Genomic DNA, 22474 nt, shown 5'->3' on the forward strand with positions numbered 1-22474 from the left:
ATGTTGGAGCCTGTATAAATGATATGGTACAATATGTTAACATCTCCAGGATTATTTGAATTTATATGCACACTGCCCCCATTGTTATGCACATAATAGGTACCAAACATTGCACATGATAATGGAATTGTGCGATAACGAATAGACAAATCACATGGGATTTGTCATAATTGGTACCAGGCACCCAAGTGCAAGCCCAAAATTTCTCATTTACGACGGTTTAGACCCACTGAATATGTACATACTGTTGTGGCAAGGTCCAGAATCACACACATAGGCATGGTTAGGTTAATAGAAAGTAATGAATAGGGCACAATAAGGAAGAGACATATACAGTACCATGGAGAAACCTGAGATAAGGGGTTGATGGGCTAGGGGGTGGGGAGTACTCTCCATCACCTAAGATTAACTCCTATAGCAGGGCCACAACTTTGCATGCCTCAAATCCATCAGAAACTGAAACATCATTGTCAGCAGAAACCAGTTCAGACATGTGATATTGATGTTTTTAGTTGAAATATGGACTATGATGGCAGGAGTGTAGATTTTCATCTTGCAATGGTAATGAAAACCACTGTAACCAAGTACAAGTGTGGTATAACCCAGGGATCACTGTACAGTATATACATACTTCTGTTACTATATAAGTCACTGAACATTCTCAACTCTCACAAGAGTACTGTTTTGTGGATGAGATGAAAAGAGTAGTGGCTCAACAGGGAGACATTGATAGAAGTGTTAATGAACAGTACGGAACCCTCAAGAACAACAACCTCTTGAGAGTTACTGCCCCATTGTGTGGATAGACAAGGGGCTCCATGTCATAAAGTAACTTGGTGGTTGGATGAGGGTGTAGGAGCTACAGTTAAGGAGAAAAGAAGGCTTTTCTGGGAGAGGAGAAAGGGTGGTAGCAGAGACGAATACTTGGCTGCCATGCATAGGGTTAGAAGAGAGGTATACAGGGCAAAGTCTGAATCTCAAAGACTTATAGTTAACCTAAATAGTGAGGAAAGGAAGAATAAGATATTTAAGGTGGTAAATCAGATGAAGAGGAAGAAGAGGGATATCATAGATGACCAGTGTGTGAAGAATAATGAAGGAAAGGTAGTGGTCCCAGATGATTGGCTGAAGAGTTTAATTGTAAATGTGTACGTTTACACATTATAGAGGAAATTATAGAGATATAAAGCTTTTAGATCAGATAATGAAGGTAATGGAGAGAGTTCTAGAAGTTATGATTTGAGAGAGAGAGTGAATATTGATGAGGTGCAGTTTGGGTTCTTGCCAGGCAAGTGGACCACTGATGCCCTATTCATTGTTCAACAGCTTCAGGATGAATATATAGGAAAGAAAAGGGAACTGTACTTTCTTTTTGTTAGTTTGGAGAAGGCCTTTGACAGAGTCTCTAGAGAGGTAGCGAAGTGAGCAATGAGAAAGCTTGGGATCGAGGAGTGGCTGGTTATTATGATGGTTGTGGCCATGTATGTGGGTGCTCGCACTCAGGTAAGAGTGAATGCAGATATGAGTGGTGAGATTCCCGTGAATGTTGGTGTGCATCAGAGATCAGTTTTGAGTCCCCTGTTGTTTATCGTGGTACTTAAAGCCCTCTCACATGACTCCTGAAATGGACTTCCGTGGGAGATGTTGCATGCTGATGATTTGATGCTCTTTGCAGAGAATGAAAGGGAAGCGGAGGAAAGATTAGGAAGTGGAGAGATGGTATGGGTCACAAGGGCTTAAGAGTAAATGCAGATAAAACAAAAGTGATGATATCTAGGGTTGGTGGCGGTACTGCAATGGTGTGAGAAGTAATTCTATCTTGTGCAGCATTTGTGATAAGTGGGTGTATAAGAAATGTAGTATTAGAGGTAGACTACGAGATAACGCTGATTTCACGTGTGCAGTGTGTTGGGGAGAGGATGTGGATATTGCCAGTCCTGAAAGGATTGAATTTGCTGATGAGTCTCTTGAGTATGTGGAAGGGTTTTTTTATTTGGGAGACATGTTATGTGCTGGAGGTTGGGCTGGAGCTAGCTCTGTACTAAAGTGAGGAGTGGTTGGAAGAAGTTCAGGGAGCTATTGCTTCTCTTGACACTGAGAGAGCTCTCCCTCTGTGCTAAGGGATCTTTGTATATGGCGTGTGTTAGGAGTGTAATGCTGTATGGTAGTGAGACCTTGGCAGTAAAGCAAGAGGATATTCACAGGCTCCAACGTACAGAAATGGCAATGATTGGGTGGATATGTAGTGCTTCCCTGAGTGCGAGGCCTGGGGGGCTAGATTTACGATGGAAGAGTTGAGAGGTAGGATGGGACTGGAGTGTATTGGTGTTGTGATGGAGAGATGTAGATTGGGATGGTTTGGGCATTTGGAGAGGATGGGGGATGATAATTGGGTGCAGAAAGTGAGAAGTGTTATTGGTGGTTGTAGGGTTATGAGAGGTAGACCAAAAAAGACCTGGGACGAGGTCATTGTCATCTCAGGGATAAGGGACTAAATAGGGAAGCTGCCAGAGATCGAGCAGCATGGAGAGCCACCATTAGGTGACCACAGCTGATGCATGCAAGCATGCTGGTGCCTTCAAAAATGAAATTAAACAATATTCTTTGTGTCACTTTCATTGCCTTTTTTTTTTTCTCTCTCTCTATCTCTCTCTCTCTCCTTCTTGATTTGCATTATTTAATCCAGTGTATTTGTACTATATTGTCCCCGAAGTCCTATGACCTGTTGTCTGTTCTGTTCATGTTATTTTCAGACAATTTCATTTAGCCTGAAAGAGCCTTTTCTAAGAGTAAAGGCTAGATATAGCCTTCAGTAACCCTGCAGCTGAATCAGAGCATCAGGAGTTAACAAGAATAAACCATTAATATCTTCATTGTAATGGCATATTTAAATCTTATTCTTGCAACCACCAGATGGTTTTATTCAACTTTAGACAAACTCTCATTAGAGTTTATTAAATGAACTGGAGATGGCAAGCATAAAATGAAAAAGACATCCCTGTGCTCATTAGGTTAAAAGATGTCATTAAGTTGAAAGAATGAAACTGTATTAGCTTACAGTGCATTTTCTTTAACCAGGAAAGATCCCTAAGTCCTTTCAGCTCAGTTAATGTAAGTGTAGGGTTGAACTGATTAGTAACAAGTGTGATTCATTCCTACTTCAGATGCTGACGAGGAACCTACATGTAGTGGCACTATGTATCCTGGGTGGAGTGAAGCAGCTGCAACCTCCACCCAGGAGCCAAACTTTGTATTTCCTTGCACCGTGAAGGACCCTGGTTTGATGCTGGTGAGATGCTCATTCTGTACACAGTGTACGCACTGTACTATATTAGTAGGATGGAGCTACAGAAGTAGATGCTTACCTGTTGTTAATGGATCTGCTTTGCCAAAGACTGAGGTTAAGCAGCAGCAACAACTAGTACCGGTACCTCATAACTAAGGCTCAATTGATTTCATTCAACCAAGGCTTAGTATTCAGACTGCACCAGTGGTCTAGTTTAATTAGATGAAAACAAACTGACTGTTCTGAAGTAAGTTTGTGGATCATGTTGGGCAGGATGGGTGTTTGGTGTGACATCTGAGCCAATGGACCGCAACCTGAGTTCAGAGTCGGGTGTGGTACACATCTCACAGGACTCCAAGCAGAAGATTCAGAGGCTCAGGTACAACTTTAAAAAGTGCAGCACCATTGGCACCAGCACAGTAAATTTAAATACACTGATTAACTAGGTCATTTTGGGGGTAACCTTATTTATTTATTTATTTATTTTATTATTTATTAATGCCAAAATTTATATTAGTCCTTTTTAACTGAAAAAATCACTGCTGGACTTCCCTTAACTTCTTCAAACCATGTATGTGATTTGTAGTTTCTTTTTGCTGACACCAGACAATTTTATATAGCCTAGGAGCAACTTTGAGAACTGGAGGGGTAAAATGCCCCCTTTATTAATCCCACCAACAAGAGTGATTTTTCTTTACTTGAATGTTGTCTGGCAGCAGCAAGTGATTAACACACCTTTGTTTGCACCATCACAGTAAATTTGTCTACACTGCTTAACTGCAGTTGTTTTGGTTGCCTTATTTTATTGCATGAGATCTATTTACAATAAGACTCCCTTAAGTAGGACAACTTATAAGCCAGAACTCCCCTAAGTCGGATAAAATTTTAGCTTACTTGTAGTGTATTTTCTTGTCATTTTGTTATGTGCATGAGATGTAAAAATACGATAAAGATAAAGTAAAATTTTCCTGAAATAACTGTTTAGGAGGGTTATAAGTGTTTTTCTTTTTTATTTTCTCATAGCAGAGAGATTTTATTTCCCCTTAGAGATGGGATGGGATGGTCACTCTTGTTAGATAAGTCAGACAGGCTTAAGCCCCAGGTAGTCTTACTTAAGAGTGTCTTACTGTTTTTTATTACTATTCATTTCGTTTCATTTTTGAAGGCTCCAACATGCATGCATGCGTCGGCCTTGGTCACCTAATGGCAGCCCTCCATGCCGCTCGATCTCTGGCAGCTTCCTTATTTAGTCCATTATCCTTGAGGTCACACACAATGACCTTATCTCAGATCTCTTTCAGTGTACCTCTCGTAACTCTACCCCCAACATTAACACCTCTCACTTTCTGCACATATAATGCCACTCATGGATGAGTGAGGCTGGTCACTCTCATCTTAAATGTCAGGACCAACTTGCCTGGCCCCGGGTTCCTACGCTTCTTATAGGGCGACATAGGATTGGATGATGGATGGATGGATAGCTTTAATACCCACTATCAGTATTGAAAGTGTAGCTGAGCTCTCATTCAGAACTGGTGTGTTGGTGTTATTTTATTATCATTAGTGTTAGTATTACTATTATTACAGTAAAAGTCCTCTCATTTGGCATCTTCAGGACCAAGCAGGTGCCGAATGACTGAGAAAACCTGCCAAAAAGTTTCTAGCAATCATAATCAGTCACCTCAGTGCAATCACAATGTCTAGCAAGTATTATTGGTCAACCTTAAGCACTAAATTTTTAATAAGCAACTTATATTTAGTGTATTTAATGATACAGTACATATGAACTTACCTTAACCTATATGTATTTACATATGGACACCATAAAATAGCACGAGAAAGCTTCCAAAGTTTTGAAAGGTCCTGCTCACAAAGCCAGACACTCACAAATCATGATGGCTGATTGTGCATGCAGTGTTGGCAAACAGAAATCTTCAAAAGCTCTAAACTCAACTTTAAAATGCACTAAGCTGTAGGTGAACTGTTCATATTTTTGCACTAAATTGGACCTCAAAATGCACTAGATGTAATAGAAAATCTAATATTTATTGGTGCTAAGTTATTATGAAAAGTACAAAATTATTATGAAAAACACATGATCTAGCAACAACAGCGCCAAATTGGCAACTATGGACGCATGGGTACCAGCGACAAACTGACGACCCCGTCGCAGGTGCCAGTCGGCTCAACATATGTGCCCGAAGAGCAGAGAACTTTCATAATGGGACTATTTATGAAAACTGCTGAAAGACTGGAAATACCATAAGACCAGATGCAGCATGGGAGGACTTTTACTGTACCCTGTTGATGGCTTTTTTGCAAGATGTATAAAGTCTATTTTAACTAAATTCATATCATTAACATGTTCTTTACCCCAGCTTGGCATCAAGTCCACACTGTTTCAGACAACAGATGACTTCTGTAGCCACTTTTCCATCACCCTGTGTGAGTAACAGTCTCACAGCTTCAAACTTCTTGTCTTAACTCTTAAATGATGAGAGGCCACACCTATGCTGGATGAAAATGGTTGGATGTAGCTAATATAAGAAAGTTAAGACTCTCCATGTTGTGAAAAAGTTACTGGAGAGTGTTGTTAACCCTTAGATGATGTGAGGCCATTCTAAGGCTGTCTGGCATTGGGAAGAATTATTGAGATTTTTAATATCCTAAAAGGGTTAGGGAGAGTGAGCTTCAGATTTTTCATTTATGTTTATTTTGGTATGTACATCAGTTTGGTTTTATTAATTTATTTCTTCATTATTACTGTTATTATCATTATTATAATTATTTTTATTATTGACTCGATGTAGCCCTTTCCTCACATCCTTCCTTCCTCTTCCGTCTTTCTTTCCATCATTCTTTCCATTTCCTTCTGCCTATGGATGACTTTACATTCCCTCTTCTGTCTTTCTTTCCTTCATTCTTTCCCCTTCCATCTGCCTATGGGTACCTCTACACTGAGTGACAAGTCAGATGCTTTCCTGTACACCAGGAAACCATTTACTATGCTGAGTGGTAACCATATAACCAGTTCATGGTGCCTTGTGATTTAAAGGGTAATTAAGGTGCTCCAGGTGGATTGAGCTTGTGTGGGTTTATATCCAAGGTGTGGTTGGGGTTTATTGCTCACATAATGCCACTCAGGGATGCATGAGGTTGGCCACTCTCATATTAAATGCCAGGACCAACTTGCCTAATCCTGGGCTCCTTCGCTCCTCATGGGGCAGCATATGATTGGATGATGGATGGATGGATTATCATTCATTTTCATTCATTATCTATAATTATTATTTTATTCATTTATTTATTTATTTTACTTGTTAAGACTTGTTTTTGTGTTGTAATTGCTTTTGTTGAAATTCTGTTTGCACACACACACACACACACACACACACACACACACACACACACACACACACACACACACACACACACACACACACACACACACACATAGACAACACGAGCATTGCTCAATTCCTGTATACTACAAATAGGTAAATACAAATAGGTAAATACACACATGTATACACTGTGTGATAATATGAGAGAAGCATTCACATATATAAATGAAGACATGCTGAGAAAGATAATAACATCATTCATTAGACCAACCCTGGAGTATGCATCAGTAGTCTGGAATTCTCATCTCAAAAAACACATAGAGAAGATTGAAAAAGTACAGAGGGCACCTACAGGATGGGTACCAAGCTTAAAGGATCTAAGCTACAAAGAAAGACTAGAAAAATCAAATCTACCAACACTACAGGAGAGAAGGAAAAGAGGAGACATGACTATGCTATATAAATGCATCTGATGGAAGGAGAAAATAGGCAATAATAATAATAATAATAATCCATCCATCATCTAATCCTACATTGCCCCATGAGGAGCGTAGGAGCCCGGTGCTAGGAAAGTTGGTCCTGGCATTTAAGATGAGAGTGACCAGCCTCACTCATCTCTGAGTGGCATTATGTGAGCAATAAACCCCAACCACCCCTTGGATATAAACCTTCACCGGCTCAATCCGATTGGAGCACCTTTATTACCCACTAAACCACCAGGCGCCAAAATTTGGTTATATGGTTACCACCCAGTGTAGTAAATGGTTTCCTGGTGTACAGGAAGCCATTTGGCTTGTTACTCAGTGTAGAGTCACCCACAGGCAGAGGGAAGAGGAAAGAATGAAGGAAAGAAAGACACAAGAGGGAGTGTAAAGTAACCCGCATGCAGAAGGAAGAGGAAAGAATGAAGGAAAGACAGAAGAGGATGGATGGAAAGAAGGATGGAGGAGAGGAAAGGGCAGACACCCGAGAGCAGCACTACATCAAGTGAGTGGATGGTGAGTGCCCCCACTTACCACAAAATAATAATAATAATTATCTGGTCATCTGTGTCTCAAAAGCGCCAGTTCTTCCATGGGGAATTCAGTTGCACTCGACACACATATACATTATTTTTACAGTAACAAGAATTGTGACATCTCTCATATACAATAGAAACTTCATCAGTAAAAAATATATATATATATATATATATATATATATTATATATATATATATATATATATATATATATATACCGGTATATATATATATATATACTGTATATATGAAAGTGGCAGTAATTAAACCCTATAATCATCTGCCATATTACCTCTCTCCAGGTCGTAGCATTTTGAAAAAAGAACGGCTTTCAGTTGTCTCTTTAAGGATTCAACAGAAGAGAGTTGTCTCCTGGACAATGGCAATCTATTATATAACCAAGGGGCTCTATACACAAAAGAACGATCTGAAAAAGATGACTGGTGAATGGCGCCCAGCACATCAAGATGCAGGGAATCATCTTCACTAAGTACCGTCACACCTGGGTGTGCTGAAGGGAGTTTTAACAATTTAACAAGATACTTTGGTTCACCAAACTTAGGAACCTTGAATGTAATAAGACTCAGTTTAAATTCCATTCTAGCCATTACTGGTAACCAATGTAGCTCAGTTAGGAACGGGGTAATCGAGGTTCTCAGAGGGAGACCAAAGATAAGCTGTGCTGCCCTGTTCAAAACAGTCTGAACTTTTGTTAGTATATTATTTGAAAGATCAGTCCACAGTTCATCGTCGTCATCATCATCATCATCATCCGGACCTCCTTTCCCACCCTAGGGCAGGGTGAGAAGTAGCAGTGTCCGGACAGCCCAAATTTGCCCAGTCCAAAGGGCCACACTTCCATTCACTCATCATTCAAGCCCCCGGAATCCTGGCTCTGTTGGATACGCCAAAATCATTCACCACATTTTGTAGCATCACATAAACAGTTAATTACAATAATCAACATGATACAAGACCACTGCATGGACCAGTATTAAGAGGCAATGTCTGTTTAGGAATTTTCTCAGAGTACAGATTTCTGATATGCAACTTACACCCACTGACAACTTGATTAATAAGTTCTTTGTGATTTAACTTTGAATTAAAATAAACACCCAGATTTTGAACAGAACTGACAGGATGAAACTATAACACGCCAATGTTCAAAGCCAGGGCATTATCAGTGTCATTACCCCTTCTGTTTCCTTTGATGATGATGGTCTCAGTTTTACCATCATTCAGTTTAAGTTTCCTCCCAGTCATCCAGATCTTAATATCAGACAGTAGAGATTCAAGCTTAGTCTTAATATCGTTGATATCTGACATCTTAATTCTGTATAAAATTTGTTGTATGCTGATAATGCAATGCCACTTGCAGATACCAGACAAGAGCTTGATAGACTAGTGCAGAGTTCTGTAGATGTCTGTGAGTGTAGTGCTTTGAGAGTAAATGTAGAAATGAGTAAAGTGATGGTTATTGAGAGAGAAGGTTACTCCCAGTGAGATGTTACAGTGAATGGAGAGAGAGACTAGAACTGGTGAGAGAGTTCTAATACCTGGGTACAGGGATAGAAAAGAGAGGAAAATGTGCAAAAGAAGTGGAAAATAGAGTGACACAAGGAAGGAAAGTAGTTGGTGCTATGAAAGCCTTGATAAAAAGCAGAAGCTTGAGTGTTGCAGCTACACGAGGCTTACATGAAGGAGTGTTAGTGCTAACTTTAACATACGGATGTGAGATTATGGTGTGGCATGAAAATGAAAAGTCAAGAGTAAGAGCAGAGGAGATGGGACTGTTAAGGAATGTATGTGGAGTACAAAGAGTGGATAGGATATGGAATAATGTGATTCATGAAAGATGCAGTGTGAGGAAGTCTGTGGACACCAGAATCAAAGAGAGTGTACTGAGATGGTTTGGTCATGTGAAGAGAATGGATGGCAATAGAAGGGTGAAAAAGGTATTTCTGAGCTAATTTGAAGGAGCGAGGAGGAGAGGTAGGCCAAGAAGAAGGTGGAGCGATATGGTGGATGAGTGCGTGAGGGAGAGAGGTATGGAAGTTGGTGGGGCTGAGGGACTGACAAGAGACCGAGCTGGCTGGGTGAATTTTGTGCGGAGAAGCTCATGATCAGGGATTTGGCACCCCTTTTTAATGTGACAGCGTTCGGATTGACTCTGTCAGATTGGTATATGTGAAGCTGCAGAACGTTGTGAAATTTTTTTGGCCTATCTGATGGAGCCAGGATTCCATGGGCTTGAATGATGAGTGAATGGAAGTGTGGCCCATTGAACTGGGCAAACTTTGGTGTCTGGACATTGCTACTCCTCACCCCACCCTAGGGTGGGAAAGGAGGTCCAGATGATAATGATGATGATGATATATATACATACAGTATATATATCTATATCTATCTATCTATCTATATATATACAGTATATATATATATATATATATATATATATATATTTATATATATATATATATATATATATATATATATATATATATACAGTAGAAGTCCAATTTTTCGGCATCTATGGGACCAGGCAAGTACTGAAAAATCAAAATTGCCGAATTATCAAAAACCCTACCCACTCAATACCTTATATGTTTCCGTGAACACTATCATCACTACTCATATCATTACAAATGTGTTTGGAGAGAGTTCTGTATACTGTTTGATACTGTACAATACTGTAATGAATACAGTACTATACATGAATATGAAAAATAAAGAAATTAGTGAACATACTGTATATAAATGTAATGGTACAGTAGGCCTACAAGTTCACATGCACTTACCTAAACTTATAGTAGGTTCCTTATGTACATATGTACAATAGAAGGGGTTGATTGGAGTCTGCTACTGCTGGAAGAAGTCCCCAGCAGTAGAGGGTCTTGCAACAGGCTCTAAGGATTGGAGTCTGCTACTGCTGGAAGAAGTCCCCAGCAGTAGAGGGTCCTGCAACAGGCTCTAAGGACTCTTCTCCCTGTTGCTTCGGTACGAAGTTCACAAAGCACACAGAAGAATCGAGATAAGTCGGCAGCAGCATGGCAACAACCCAGAAGAATGGCGGAAGAATGGCGAAACAGATTCTCTTTCCCATGCTAGACTCACTACATGATTGTCCTCTCTTTATGCTATGGGAGAAAGCTAGCCTCTGAGCTTCATGGCAGTGGTAGACTCGTTCCATCACTTCCACTATCTCACTCACTAAGGCGGGTAAAGGCAGGTAGCTAGCTGGCAAGCCTCATGGAGAATTTCAAGACTGACAAAAAAAATCGGAAAATCTGCCAAACGATCAGGGATTTTCGTAAATGGGACTATTTCTCAAAACTGCCGAAATGTCAGATTTGCTGGGGAATTGGATGCTGAAAAATTGGACTTTTACTGTATATATATATATATATATATATATATATATATATATATATATATATATTTACTGCATTGCTGGACACAAAGGGTGCTGTGGTTGAACCAGTGTCACTTACTATAAAGTATGCTTGCACCCAGTTGGCTTGCGTGGGCCGATTACACTTGATTCACAGACTACACACACATCCCAAGCCACTCCAACACTACAATTACACTTACAAGCACTTCTCACCCTACATACAATCTCGACAAGACAGTCTAAGCCACTTGGTAGAGGTACATTGGCTGTATCATCCCGACTTCAGTCGGGATAGGCCGGTCCTGCAGTGGATACTCAAACGGCTGATGATGATGATGATATATATATATATATATATATATATATATATATATATATGAATTACAGACATATTCATGACGCTTTGGTGAGTGATGACATTACAGCCTGTCCACTATAGTTTAGGAGATATTTTCGTCCTTTTGTAGGTTATTTCCCATAGCTTATTGGCTGAAGAAGAAAGTACTTTGTCTGTCCACTTATTCATTACCAGTACCAACACCATATTCTCAAGTTCATCTCTTGTTACAGCTCAGTGGCAGAATATTACAGTACTGTACTGTACATTCTTTCCATCACACTCTTTCATGACCAGCATCATGTTAGTGTGTTCATTTGTTGTTACAGCCAAGCATCAAAGACTGAGTGATGGCAGTTGTAAGCCAAGTTAGAGCGGATAGAGTACTGTATAGCACGTAGGTTTTATGTGCACTAACATCATCATAAGAATTGCCATTTTGATTCTGACTAGAGACAGCTGTTTTTCTTGGAAGAGAAGTTAAGCACACAGTACATTACCAAAAATTTTCTCGTAAAAGTTGAATTACTACTTAGTAACGTAAAGCTGATTTATCACGAGTCCCCCAGTTTTTGAGTACAGTACAATTTGTATGGGAAAAGTTGTGATATTTTAGAACATATCACTGACATGTAACAAGGACTTACTGTATTGCACCAGCACATAATTTATCATGCCAGTCAGCTAATTGAGGCTACTGACAGCACTCCTAGCTATGTGTTCTCCTACTTTATACTTTAATTGAAAACCAGAGATGGTTCTTGTATGTATATTAGGAATAGAGGTGTATGATTCAGTGCCCAAAAGGATGACTTCTATAGATTAAAATGTGCCCTTAAAGGATGCTTGACCATGGAAACAACAGTTATTCCATCGTAAGTCAGAGAAGTACTGCCTGAGGACCTCCCATTCTGCAGTGCTGTTGTAGCACAGACACTGATGCCTGACTAGATCCAGAGATCACTATGGAGTAATAAGACAAATTACAAAGATATGATACCAGCAGTGAATGAAAAATCTCAGTGGAAGACTACTGAACTTGGTGACAGTGCCATTGGCATTGTCAAGCCTTTCCTTCGTTGTATCACTCTCTTCACAAAGTGCATGTGTCTAATAGGATGTAATTAAGAAATATTGGAGTATGTTCTTTGTTTTTGTTCTTTTTAATGGATTTAATTAACTATCAGTTAATGTAAGTGGGAAATTAGCAACAGCAACGCATGGTCAGCTCCTTTGTTACCCAGTAGGCTGGATATTAGCTATGTTATACTGTATGGTGATACTCTTCTATCTGCCTGTACAGAGATGAGATAGAGGAGCTGCAGCAACGTGTGCTAAAGGAGCGAGACCAGTACCAGGCAGCCACACAGAGTGCCTTTCCCGGTATCTCAGCTGTACCATTCTTCTCTGTTAATGACAAGGTGAGAACTGGAGGAGTGCAGGCAATCTCTTTAATGTGAGGACTGATTAAATGTAATTCCACTAGTCACAGTGTGTTCCTGTGTGTGCTTCTTTCATTTTTTTTTTTTTTTTTTTTTTTATGCTACTTTTCACATACCAAATATTATTGGTGTGAGGTGGAGCCAGGGTACTGGAGGTTTGAATGGTTGTGTGTGTGTGTGTGTGTGTGTGTGTGTGTGACCATGTGGGCCATTTGACTGGGTAAGCTGTTCATACTTTTTCACTCTCTTTCCTTGTTTGTGTTTTGTACCCCACCCTATTGCCATGATTTTAAAGGTTCAGAGTGCTGATGATGGTGATGCACAGATTACCAGTAAGCATTTTTGGTGACTGCACAGATGACCCTGAGCAGAAGTGATGCCTCGTATTTGCTGAGCTTGGAGGTGCAGACAGCCATTGACAATGTGTTACTACAGAGTGATGTGCCCATTGACCTTCTGGATGTGGAGAAAAACTCAGCTGTTGTCAGCTACAGCACCTGTGACCCTGAGGTAGTGAGAATGCATACCCAGAAAGCATCTTTATGCTGAAGGGATTAAAGCATAGTGTTTCAGAGTCTTATTTGCTTCTTTAGGAATCAAGACTAGGTCCCCTAACACCATTGCATTTCATGAGTACATTATCTGTTTGATGTGTTTGATTGGTATTCCATTATGCATACACTGGATAAGAATTACCATATTTGTAAAGTACAGTAAAACCTCACTATAATGGACTGATTGGAGCCCAAGCCATTCTGAAAAAGCAAAAGTCTGATAAAAGTGACATCTGGACTTCCTCCTGCTAACCCGGGGAGGGTGAGGGGACGGAGAGGGTTACAAGCAGGGGTGGGGGAGGGTGGGGAGAAAGACAAGTTGGGGCGAAGGAGGGTGGAGGGAAGGGAAGGGCAAGGGGACAGGGAGGGAGACAAGCAGGAGTAGGGGAGGATGGGGGGACAGGGAGGGAGACAAGAAAGCCAAACTGCCCTAGTACCCACCCCCCACACCCTCTCTCTCTCTCTCTCTCTCACACACACACACACACACACACACACACACACACACACACACACACACACACACACACACACAAGAAAACACCCAAGGCTGATAAAGGAAATAGCTGGAATTAACAAATCTGTAGTCAACACTGGTAAAGATGAAGAAGAAACAAGGAATAGAATCACCAGAGATACCAGGGAGATGGTAGATGTAATGAACATATTGGAAGTAGTATCAGAGGAAATCTGTGAGAAAGATGTAGAGGGATGTAAATGATTAGGGAAATATGAGAGAAACAAATCAAGGCCTCTGAAAGTAACCTTCCAAATTGTGAACACTGTAGAAGAGGTATTAGAAATTGCCAACAAACTTAACGAATCAGAGTAATACAAAGAAGTATGGATAAAAAGGTGCCTGAGACAAGAGGAATGGGGATTACAAAAGGAAAAGAGGGAAGAAGCAAAAAGAAAGAATGATGCAAGATCAGATGCAGAGAGAAGTAAATTTTTTTTTACAAAGTAGTAGGATTGCAAGTAAAAAAAAAAAAGGCACATAAACAGCGGGGACTAAATAAAAGTAAGATAGTAGACTCAGCCGATGTCAAATATGTGAACAATATGGCTACGTTGATGTATTCAAATGTAGATGGAATTATTAGAGATAACAGACTAAATCATAGAAAACGAGCAATCATTTGTCTGACAGAAACAAAATTTACCCCATGGATATCAGACGACTCCTTAAATTTAGATGAGTACAATATTTGGTGAAGAGACAGAAATTAAAAAAGAAAGGAGTTATGATACTAAGAGAGAAAAGACTCCAAGTAAAAGAGATAGAAATAGACATATCCTCACAAGTAGAACTAATTGCAGTAGAGATTAGTAGATCAGAAGAGAAAATTATTTTGGCAGATTTATATATGCGACCCAAGACAAACACATGGGATAGAGGTGAATATGAAGACCTGGCAGAAAAGACAATTCAGAGCTTAGGAACCCTACTCCACAGAATGGAAGAAAAATATGAAAGAATCTCACAGTATTAATGGGAGATTTTAACACAGATATAAACTGGAAGTATAAACTTATGCCTGTACAGTACTTAAAAAATACCTGAATCACTCTCAATTTACAATTGCTAGAAACCATGCAAAAGCTGTAATAAATCTCACTAAATCAAACTTTCTTCAAAATCAAGCATCAGAACTACTTAACAATCCTAATGACATTAGAATATTCTGATAAACTCTCAGTTCTTTCAATAATAACTTTAACAAGGCATCACCCATTCCCCCACTAAAATCTTCAGATGGTAACATTATAAATGACCCACTTGGTAATGTGAATATCTTTGCCAGTACATTTGCCAGAAATTCTACCGTAGAGGAAGTCAACCAGAATGTCCCAGTACTTGAACTTGACTCTCCCAGAATTGTTCCACTTAAAATACAGACAAGATACATAAAATCCATTCTAGACAATTTACCAACCAGCAAAGCTCCAGGCCCAGATGGAATTCCTCCAATTGTTTTGAAAAAGTGTTCCCCAGAACTTGCCTCTGTTCTAGCTAAATTATTCAGACAGCGCATACATTCCCTAATTCATGGAAAGAAGCCAATATCCACCCAGTTCCAAAGAATGGAAGTTCCTCTGAGCCCACTGATTACAGACCAGTAGCTATCACATCTTCTTTTGGTAAAGAATTTGAAATTGTAATTAATAGGCATGTGGCTAAACACCTTGAATCCATCAAAGTGATAGACAATAAGGTTTTCACCACGAAAGATCCACCATTGACATACTCAGTCTCCTGACTCATACCATCCATCAGTCAATTGACCGACATGGAGAAGCTCATGCAGTAACCCTTGATGTTTCTAAAGCTTTTGACAGAGTGTAGCACCATTCTCTGCTGTCCAAACTCCCTTGCTATGGACTAACATCTTTTGTTCCTCTACTTTCCTCATATCTCAGTGACAGAAAAATAAGAGTAAAAGTAGATGATGTATATGCCAATTTCCACTTAGTCAATGCTGGCGTGCCACAAGGATCAGTTCTTACACCAACCCTACTCCTAGTTCATATTAATGATCTCTTATTTGTCACCCACAATCCCATCCATTCATATGCAGATGACTCAACGCTTCACAGTCCATTCACACTAAAACACCCATTTACAAAGTTTAGTATCTCTAACTCTCAACTCAGTGCAGCCATCTCCATAAATCAAGACTTGTCTAAGATCAGTGAATTAGGACAAAATAACATTGTCTCATTTAATGCAAGTAAAACGAAGTATATACAATTTACTAATAGACAGATATTGCCAGATTCGTATATTATCTTCAATGCTACTAATATTCCCATCTCCAAAAGTGTTGAAATTCTCTGTGTTTCATGTAACAGTGCCCTCAGTTGGACCTCTTATGTCAGATCACTTGCTAAAACTGCCTCAAAGAAATTTGGATTATTGTACAGAGTCCGTAACTTCTTTACTGACAAGCAGTTGGCTATAATATATGAGTCTTGTGCACCCCCAGCTGAAATATTGCCCACCCTTGTGAAATGGATGTGGAGAGGTTGCACTAATACAACTAGACAAAATTCAGAACAAAGCTGTTGGATTTATTAATAACCCTGCTATTATAAATAAACTACCTCCCCAACGAGTAAGAAGGAATGTTGCCACCCTTGCATTATTGTACAGATACTTTTATGGCAAATGCTCAGACAAAATTGCGTCCATTGTGCCACCTGTCCATGCCTTCCCTCAAGAGAGAGTGAATTTAGTAAAAATAACAATAGACCTACGGACGTAGTGCTGGATAAAATACAAGTAGATATACAAGAAATCTATCTATCTATCTATTGCCAGACGCCTCAATCCTGTTTGGGGTGGCCACAAACAAATCGCCTCCAAGTCGCCCTGTCCCCCGCCATTTCACTGCCCTGCTCCCAACTCACTCCCCCCTCTCTCATATACCTCTCCACCCCATCCCTCCATCTCATCCTCGGTCTCCCCCTCCCTCTTCCACCCTCCACCTCACTCACATACACTCTCTTCATCAATCTTTCACCCTCCATCCTCTCCACGTGGCCAAACCACCTCAGTGTGTTCCTCACAACGCTTCCTATCACATCCACATCCACACCACAACGCTCCTTTATATCCTCATTCGTCAGCCTGTCTCTCCACGTGACTCCACAGGCTCCTCTTAAATAACTCATTTCCACTGCTCTCACTCTTGACTTGTGTCCTTCCAACAATGTCCAAGCTTCACTTCCGTACGTTAGAGTTGGTATCACAATACTGTCATGTAGTAACTTTTTTACTTCCATGCTCACTTCCCTGTTTCTTATCACTGCTTTTAAGGAACCAGCAACCTTTCTTCCCTGCTGTACCCTTTCAAGCACTTCACCCTCCAAACCTCCATCCTTACTCATCACACTACCCAAATACTTAAACGTACTCACATTTTCCAATTCCTCACCATCCAACCTCGCTGTACATTCACTGACTTCACCTCTCTCAAAGACCATCAATTTACTCTTCCCTACATTCACCTTTAGGTTCCGTTTCTTACACACTCTCTCAAACTCATCCACCAAGCCTTGCAGCTCCCCTTCGTCTTCACTCAACAACACAGTATCATCTGCAAACAACAGTACAGGGAGTTTCCAAACACTATCCTCTCTCACCAGGGCCACTCCAACATCCACTACCCTACCTTGTACCTCTTTTATTACCCCATCCATGTACAGATTGAACAACCATGGAGACATGACACAACCCTGTTTCAAACCAACTTTCACAGAGAAAAATTCACTTAGTTCACCATCCACACGCACTGCAGCCTTCGCACCATCGTACATACTCTTCACAGCATTCAACAACTTCCCATCTACTCCATATATTCTTAACACTTTCCACAATCCTTGTCTATCCACCCTGTCATATGCTTTCTCCAAATCCATGAAAGCCGCATACAACTTCTTTCCCTTCTCTAGAAACTTTTCCACTAAAGATCTAAGAATGAATATCTGATCTACACAACCTCTTCCCTTCCTAAAGCCTCCCTGTTCTTCTCCAACTAATTTCTCTGTTCTTTCTCTAACTCTGTCTATAAGTAACCTACCATACACTTTTCCTATTATACTAAGAAGACAAATGCCCCTATGATTACCACACACTTCTTTTTCCCCTTTTCCTTTGTACAAGGGAATAATTATACCTGACTTCCAATCCTCCGGGACTCTACCTTCCTCCCAGGCCAATCTGCACATCTTCCACATCCATTCTACTACTATCTCTCCCCCATGCTTCAGCATTTCACCACACACTCCATCAATTCCTGGGGCTTTACCCGATTTAACTTTCTTCATTGCTTCCACAACTTCCATCCTACTGATTTCTTCCTGTCTTCTCACCTCCCTCCTTCTCCCAGCCATTCCCCAGACACTTATACTCGCATTACTTCCATCCTCCATGTTCAACAATTCCTTAAAGTGTTCTCTCCATCTGCTCACTTTTTCTCCCTTCTCCACTAGTAATCTACCATTTTTATCTTTCACTCCCCTGCTAACTTCACTTCCACCCTGTCTTACTCTTTTCACTTCTCTCCAGAACATTTTCTTACAGTCCCTCCACTTTACACTCAAATTCCTTCCAAATTCCTCATCCACTCTCTTCTTACTCTCTCTTACTAATCTTTTCACCTCTCTCTTCCTTTCCACATATAACTCTCTCTTCCGCCTCTCAACTTCTTCCACGCCCCTATTTCTCATCCATTCATAATAATGAAATTAATGAAATTAATCGAAAAACAAGATTTTAGGAAAGCACCAGGACCAGATGGAGTGTCTGAATAGTAAAAGAGTGTAGAAAGGAACTAGCAGGAAGGATACATGACATCATTATGAGCTCACTAACAAAGTGATGTCCCTCAGGACTGGAAAAGAGCAAATGTGGTCCCCATATACAAGGGAGGAAACAAGGAAGAGCCACTGAATTATAGGCTGGTATCACTAACCAGCATTGTTGCAAAAATTTGTGAGATCATGGTGAAAGACTGATGGATCAAACACCTGGAAGGAACTATTACAATAACAGATCGTCAGTTTGGGTTCAGAAAAGGAAGGTCATGAACTACAAACCTACTAAGCTTTTATTCAAGAGTGATAGACAATATGCAAGAGAGGGGCAGATGGATAGATTGTGTCTTTTTGGACCTAAAGAAAGCATTTGACAAGGTACCACACATGAGATTGTTGTGGAAACTTGAATACGAAGGAGGTCCAAAAGGAGCTTTACTTAACTGGATGAAATATTTTTTGGAGGATAGAGAGATGAGAACAGTCGTAAGGGACCAGCAATCAAAGTGGTGTAAAGTAATTAGTGGTGTACCTTAAGGGCCAGTTTTGGCACCAGTCATGTTCCTGGTTAATGTAAATGATATGGTGGAAGGAATAGACAGTTATATACTGTAAGACTATTTGCAGATGAAGCTAAGCTATTAAGGAAAATGAAAAAAGAGGAAGACTGTAAATAGCTGCAAAATGGACCTTGGAGTCAAAGGTGGGAAGTGCGGTTTAATGTGAAGAAGTGTAAAGTAATGGAATTCGGAAAGAGTACAAAGAGACAAACAGGAAAATACAGAATGGGGAATGAATGGATTAGTAAAACTAAAGAAGACAGAGACCTAGGGGTACTGTTTTCAGACAACTTTCTGCCTGAAAATCACATAATCAAGATCACTAACGATACATATAACCTTTTGAGAAACATAAGAGTTGCATTTACTTATTAGGACGAAGAGATGATGAAAAAGTTGACCGTATCAGTGATTCATCTGATGCTGGAATATGCAGCACCACGTAAAAAGAAGGATATAACAAGGATTGAAAGAATACAAAGAGCACCAGTGAAGATGGTACCTGGCTTGAGAGAATTACCGTACGAGGAAAGACTGTTGAGACTAAATCTCCCAACCCTAGAAAAAAGAAGGGAAGATCTGATTAATGTGTACGGAATATCCAAGGGAATGGAAAAGCTTGATGGGGAGGACCTTTTTATGTGGGATGAAAAAGTAACGAGGGGTCGTGGAAAAAAGTTGAAAAGGACCACATGCAAGAGAGACATAAAAAAATACAGCTTCCCTTACAGAACTATTGAAGCATGGAATAATCTGGATAAAGAGGAAATAAATGTCAGGGATATTCATGATTTCACAACCAAGGTGGATGTTAATAGTTATGGAGACGGGACAGTATGAGCATAGCTCCTCTCCTGTAAATCACAACTAACTAAATACACACATCCTCTCCATCCTCTTCTCGCCCCGTTCCTCCTCCATCCCCAGCCATTCTTGACATTTTTTTTTGTTTTTGGCGATTTTCTCATAACTATTGGTCGTATTGAGAAATTCCGAAAACACCTCAAGAAATCTCATGAAATTTTGCATCTAAAACGTTCTCCCTACATGTCAAGTGGGGTTGGTGGAGGATTAGTGCCCCTCCCTGTAAAACAATTAACTCTAAGCCCTTGGCCACCCCGTTTGGGATACATGGCATCTGGCAATGAATGAATGATGAATGTATGCTTTGCTCTTGCACGGTTTGGGCAAAATTTTGGGTTAGGATGATGGGGAGTTATTTGATGCTATTTTTACACTTGAACAAGTTTATTCTGACTGCATTTCTTTACTTATATTCATCAGTTTTGTGTGTTTATTAGCTAATCTTACAGTATACATACCACCAAAGATGATGGTATACAATTTATACCAATACAACCAATTATGGCGTCTGGCAATAGATAGATAGATAGACAACCAATTTCCGTGGACAAATTTGGCCATGAAATTGTTTTTCTTTGTGCCCGGGCAGAAGTCCCCATAGCTGGGATGGAGAAGGGATGGGGGGGAAGAGAAGGGATGGAGGAAGGACTGGGAGACCTGTGTACACCACCACACATCTGCATTTGGACGCACTCGTTTCTAACCTAGGGAGAGCAGAAGCCTTTCCTCTAACTTTCGCTCTGTTGAGCACCACCTCTCCTCCTCTAAACCTCACCTTCTTTTTCTAACGGAGACTCAGCTGTCTGAGGCAACTGATGGCAAACCCTTTTCTGTATCCTCCTACTTTCTCTATACTCATTTCAAAGCCAAAGGTGGCTGTTGTGTATATATACGCAATGACTTATCTTGCTCTCATGTTCCTGAACTTGATTCTTCTGAATTATCCACACTCTGGCTTCGGCTTTCCTGTCATTCTCTGACTAAATATATCTGTGCTGTTTACTTATCCCCTAATTCTACTGACTATCAAAAATTCTTCGACTATCTTACTTCTACGATGGAACACATTCTATCCATTTCTCCTTTCTCTGAAATCTCCATTCTTGGAGATTTCAATGTTCACCACCACCTTTGGCTCTCCTCTCCTTTCACGGATCCACCTGGTGAACAAGCCTACATCTTTTCTATCCTTAATGACCTAGAGCAGCTTGTACAGCACCCTACCCGTATCCCTGACTGCCTTGGAGAGAGCTCCAACATACTTGACCTCTTCCTCACAACTAATCCTTCTGCTTACTCTGTTAATCTTTTCTCTCCGTTGGGCTCCTCCGATCACAACCTTATTACCTTAACCTGTCCTATCACTCCGGTACGGCCTGTGGACCCTCCAGAGAAACGTCGTCTGTGGCATTTTGGAGCCGCAGACTGGGAGGCCCTCAGGCAGTGCTTCTTTGATTTTCCCTGGAATGATTATTGCTTCCATGGCCGTGAGCCATCTGAGTGTGCCTTGCGCATTACGGAGGTTATTCTCTCGGGCATGGAAGCATACATTCCTTTCTCATATCCTTTGACTAATGCAAGAGAGCCTTGGTTTAATCACGCTTGTTCTAATGCTGTCCGCAACAAGAAGAGGGCCTACAAAAGGTACCGGAGCCAACCCACCCCTGAATCACATCATCTTTACGTTTCTGCCCGGAATCGTGCTAAGTCTGTTCTTCGCTCTACTAAAAATAATTTCATCCATACTAAATGCTCTCAACTCTCCAACTCGAATTCTTCCCGCTCCTTCTGGCATCTTGCCAAAAATCTTTCTAACAACTTTACCTCATCATCCTTCCCTCCTCTTTTCTACTCTGATGGTTCTGTGGCTGTTTCTTCTACTGATAAAGCAGATCTCTTTGCACAGACTTTCTCCTCCAGTTCTACCTTGGACGATTCCGGTGCTGTTCCTCCATCACTTCCCCCCTCTGACTTCCTCATGGCTGACATTAAAATTTCTTCAGTTGATGTATTTTCTGCCATCACTGGCCTCAGTACTAACAAGGCATATGGGCCTGATGGGGTCCCTCCTGTTGTTCTCGGGAGCTGTGCTTCTGTGCTTGCACCCTGCCTAGGCAAACTCTTTCGTCTTTGTCTGTCAACTTGTACCTTTCCTTCTTGCTGGAAGTTTGCTCTCATTCAGCCAGTCCCAAAGAAGGGTGACCACTCCCAACCCTCCAACTATCGTCCAATTGCTTTAACGTCCTGTATTTCAAAAGTTTTCGAGTCAATTCTTAATAGAAAAATTTTAAGGCATCTTTCCTATCACAACCTTCTTTCCGATCGTCAGTATGGGTTCCGTCAGGGACGCTCCA

At 40.5% G+C, this 22474-nt stretch overlaps 1 protein-coding gene across 1 annotated transcript in view; it reads left to right on the forward strand.

Annotated features, from left to right (window-relative positions):
- Positions 1-22474, forward strand: part of LOC145397820 (BBSome complex member BBS7-like) — a 115275-nt gene that overhangs the window by 77468 nt on the left and 15333 nt on the right. Inside the window, exons 12-14 of the mRNA XM_080270848.1 lie at positions 3560-3665; positions 12685-12802; positions 13181-13333. Coding sequence (XP_080126974.1) covers positions 3560-3665; positions 12685-12802; positions 13181-13333 — 377 coding nt within the window. The remainder of the gene's footprint in view (positions 1-3559; positions 3666-12684; positions 12803-13180; positions 13334-22474) is intronic.

Source organism: Coenobita brevimanus, chromosome 43 (genome assembly GCF_032717465.1).
Source record: "Coenobita brevimanus isolate Jiangsu-jjx chromosome 43, ASM3271746v2, whole genome shotgun sequence".
Classification (NCBI taxonomy): domain Eukaryota; kingdom Metazoa; phylum Arthropoda; class Malacostraca; order Decapoda; family Coenobitidae; genus Coenobita; species Coenobita brevimanus.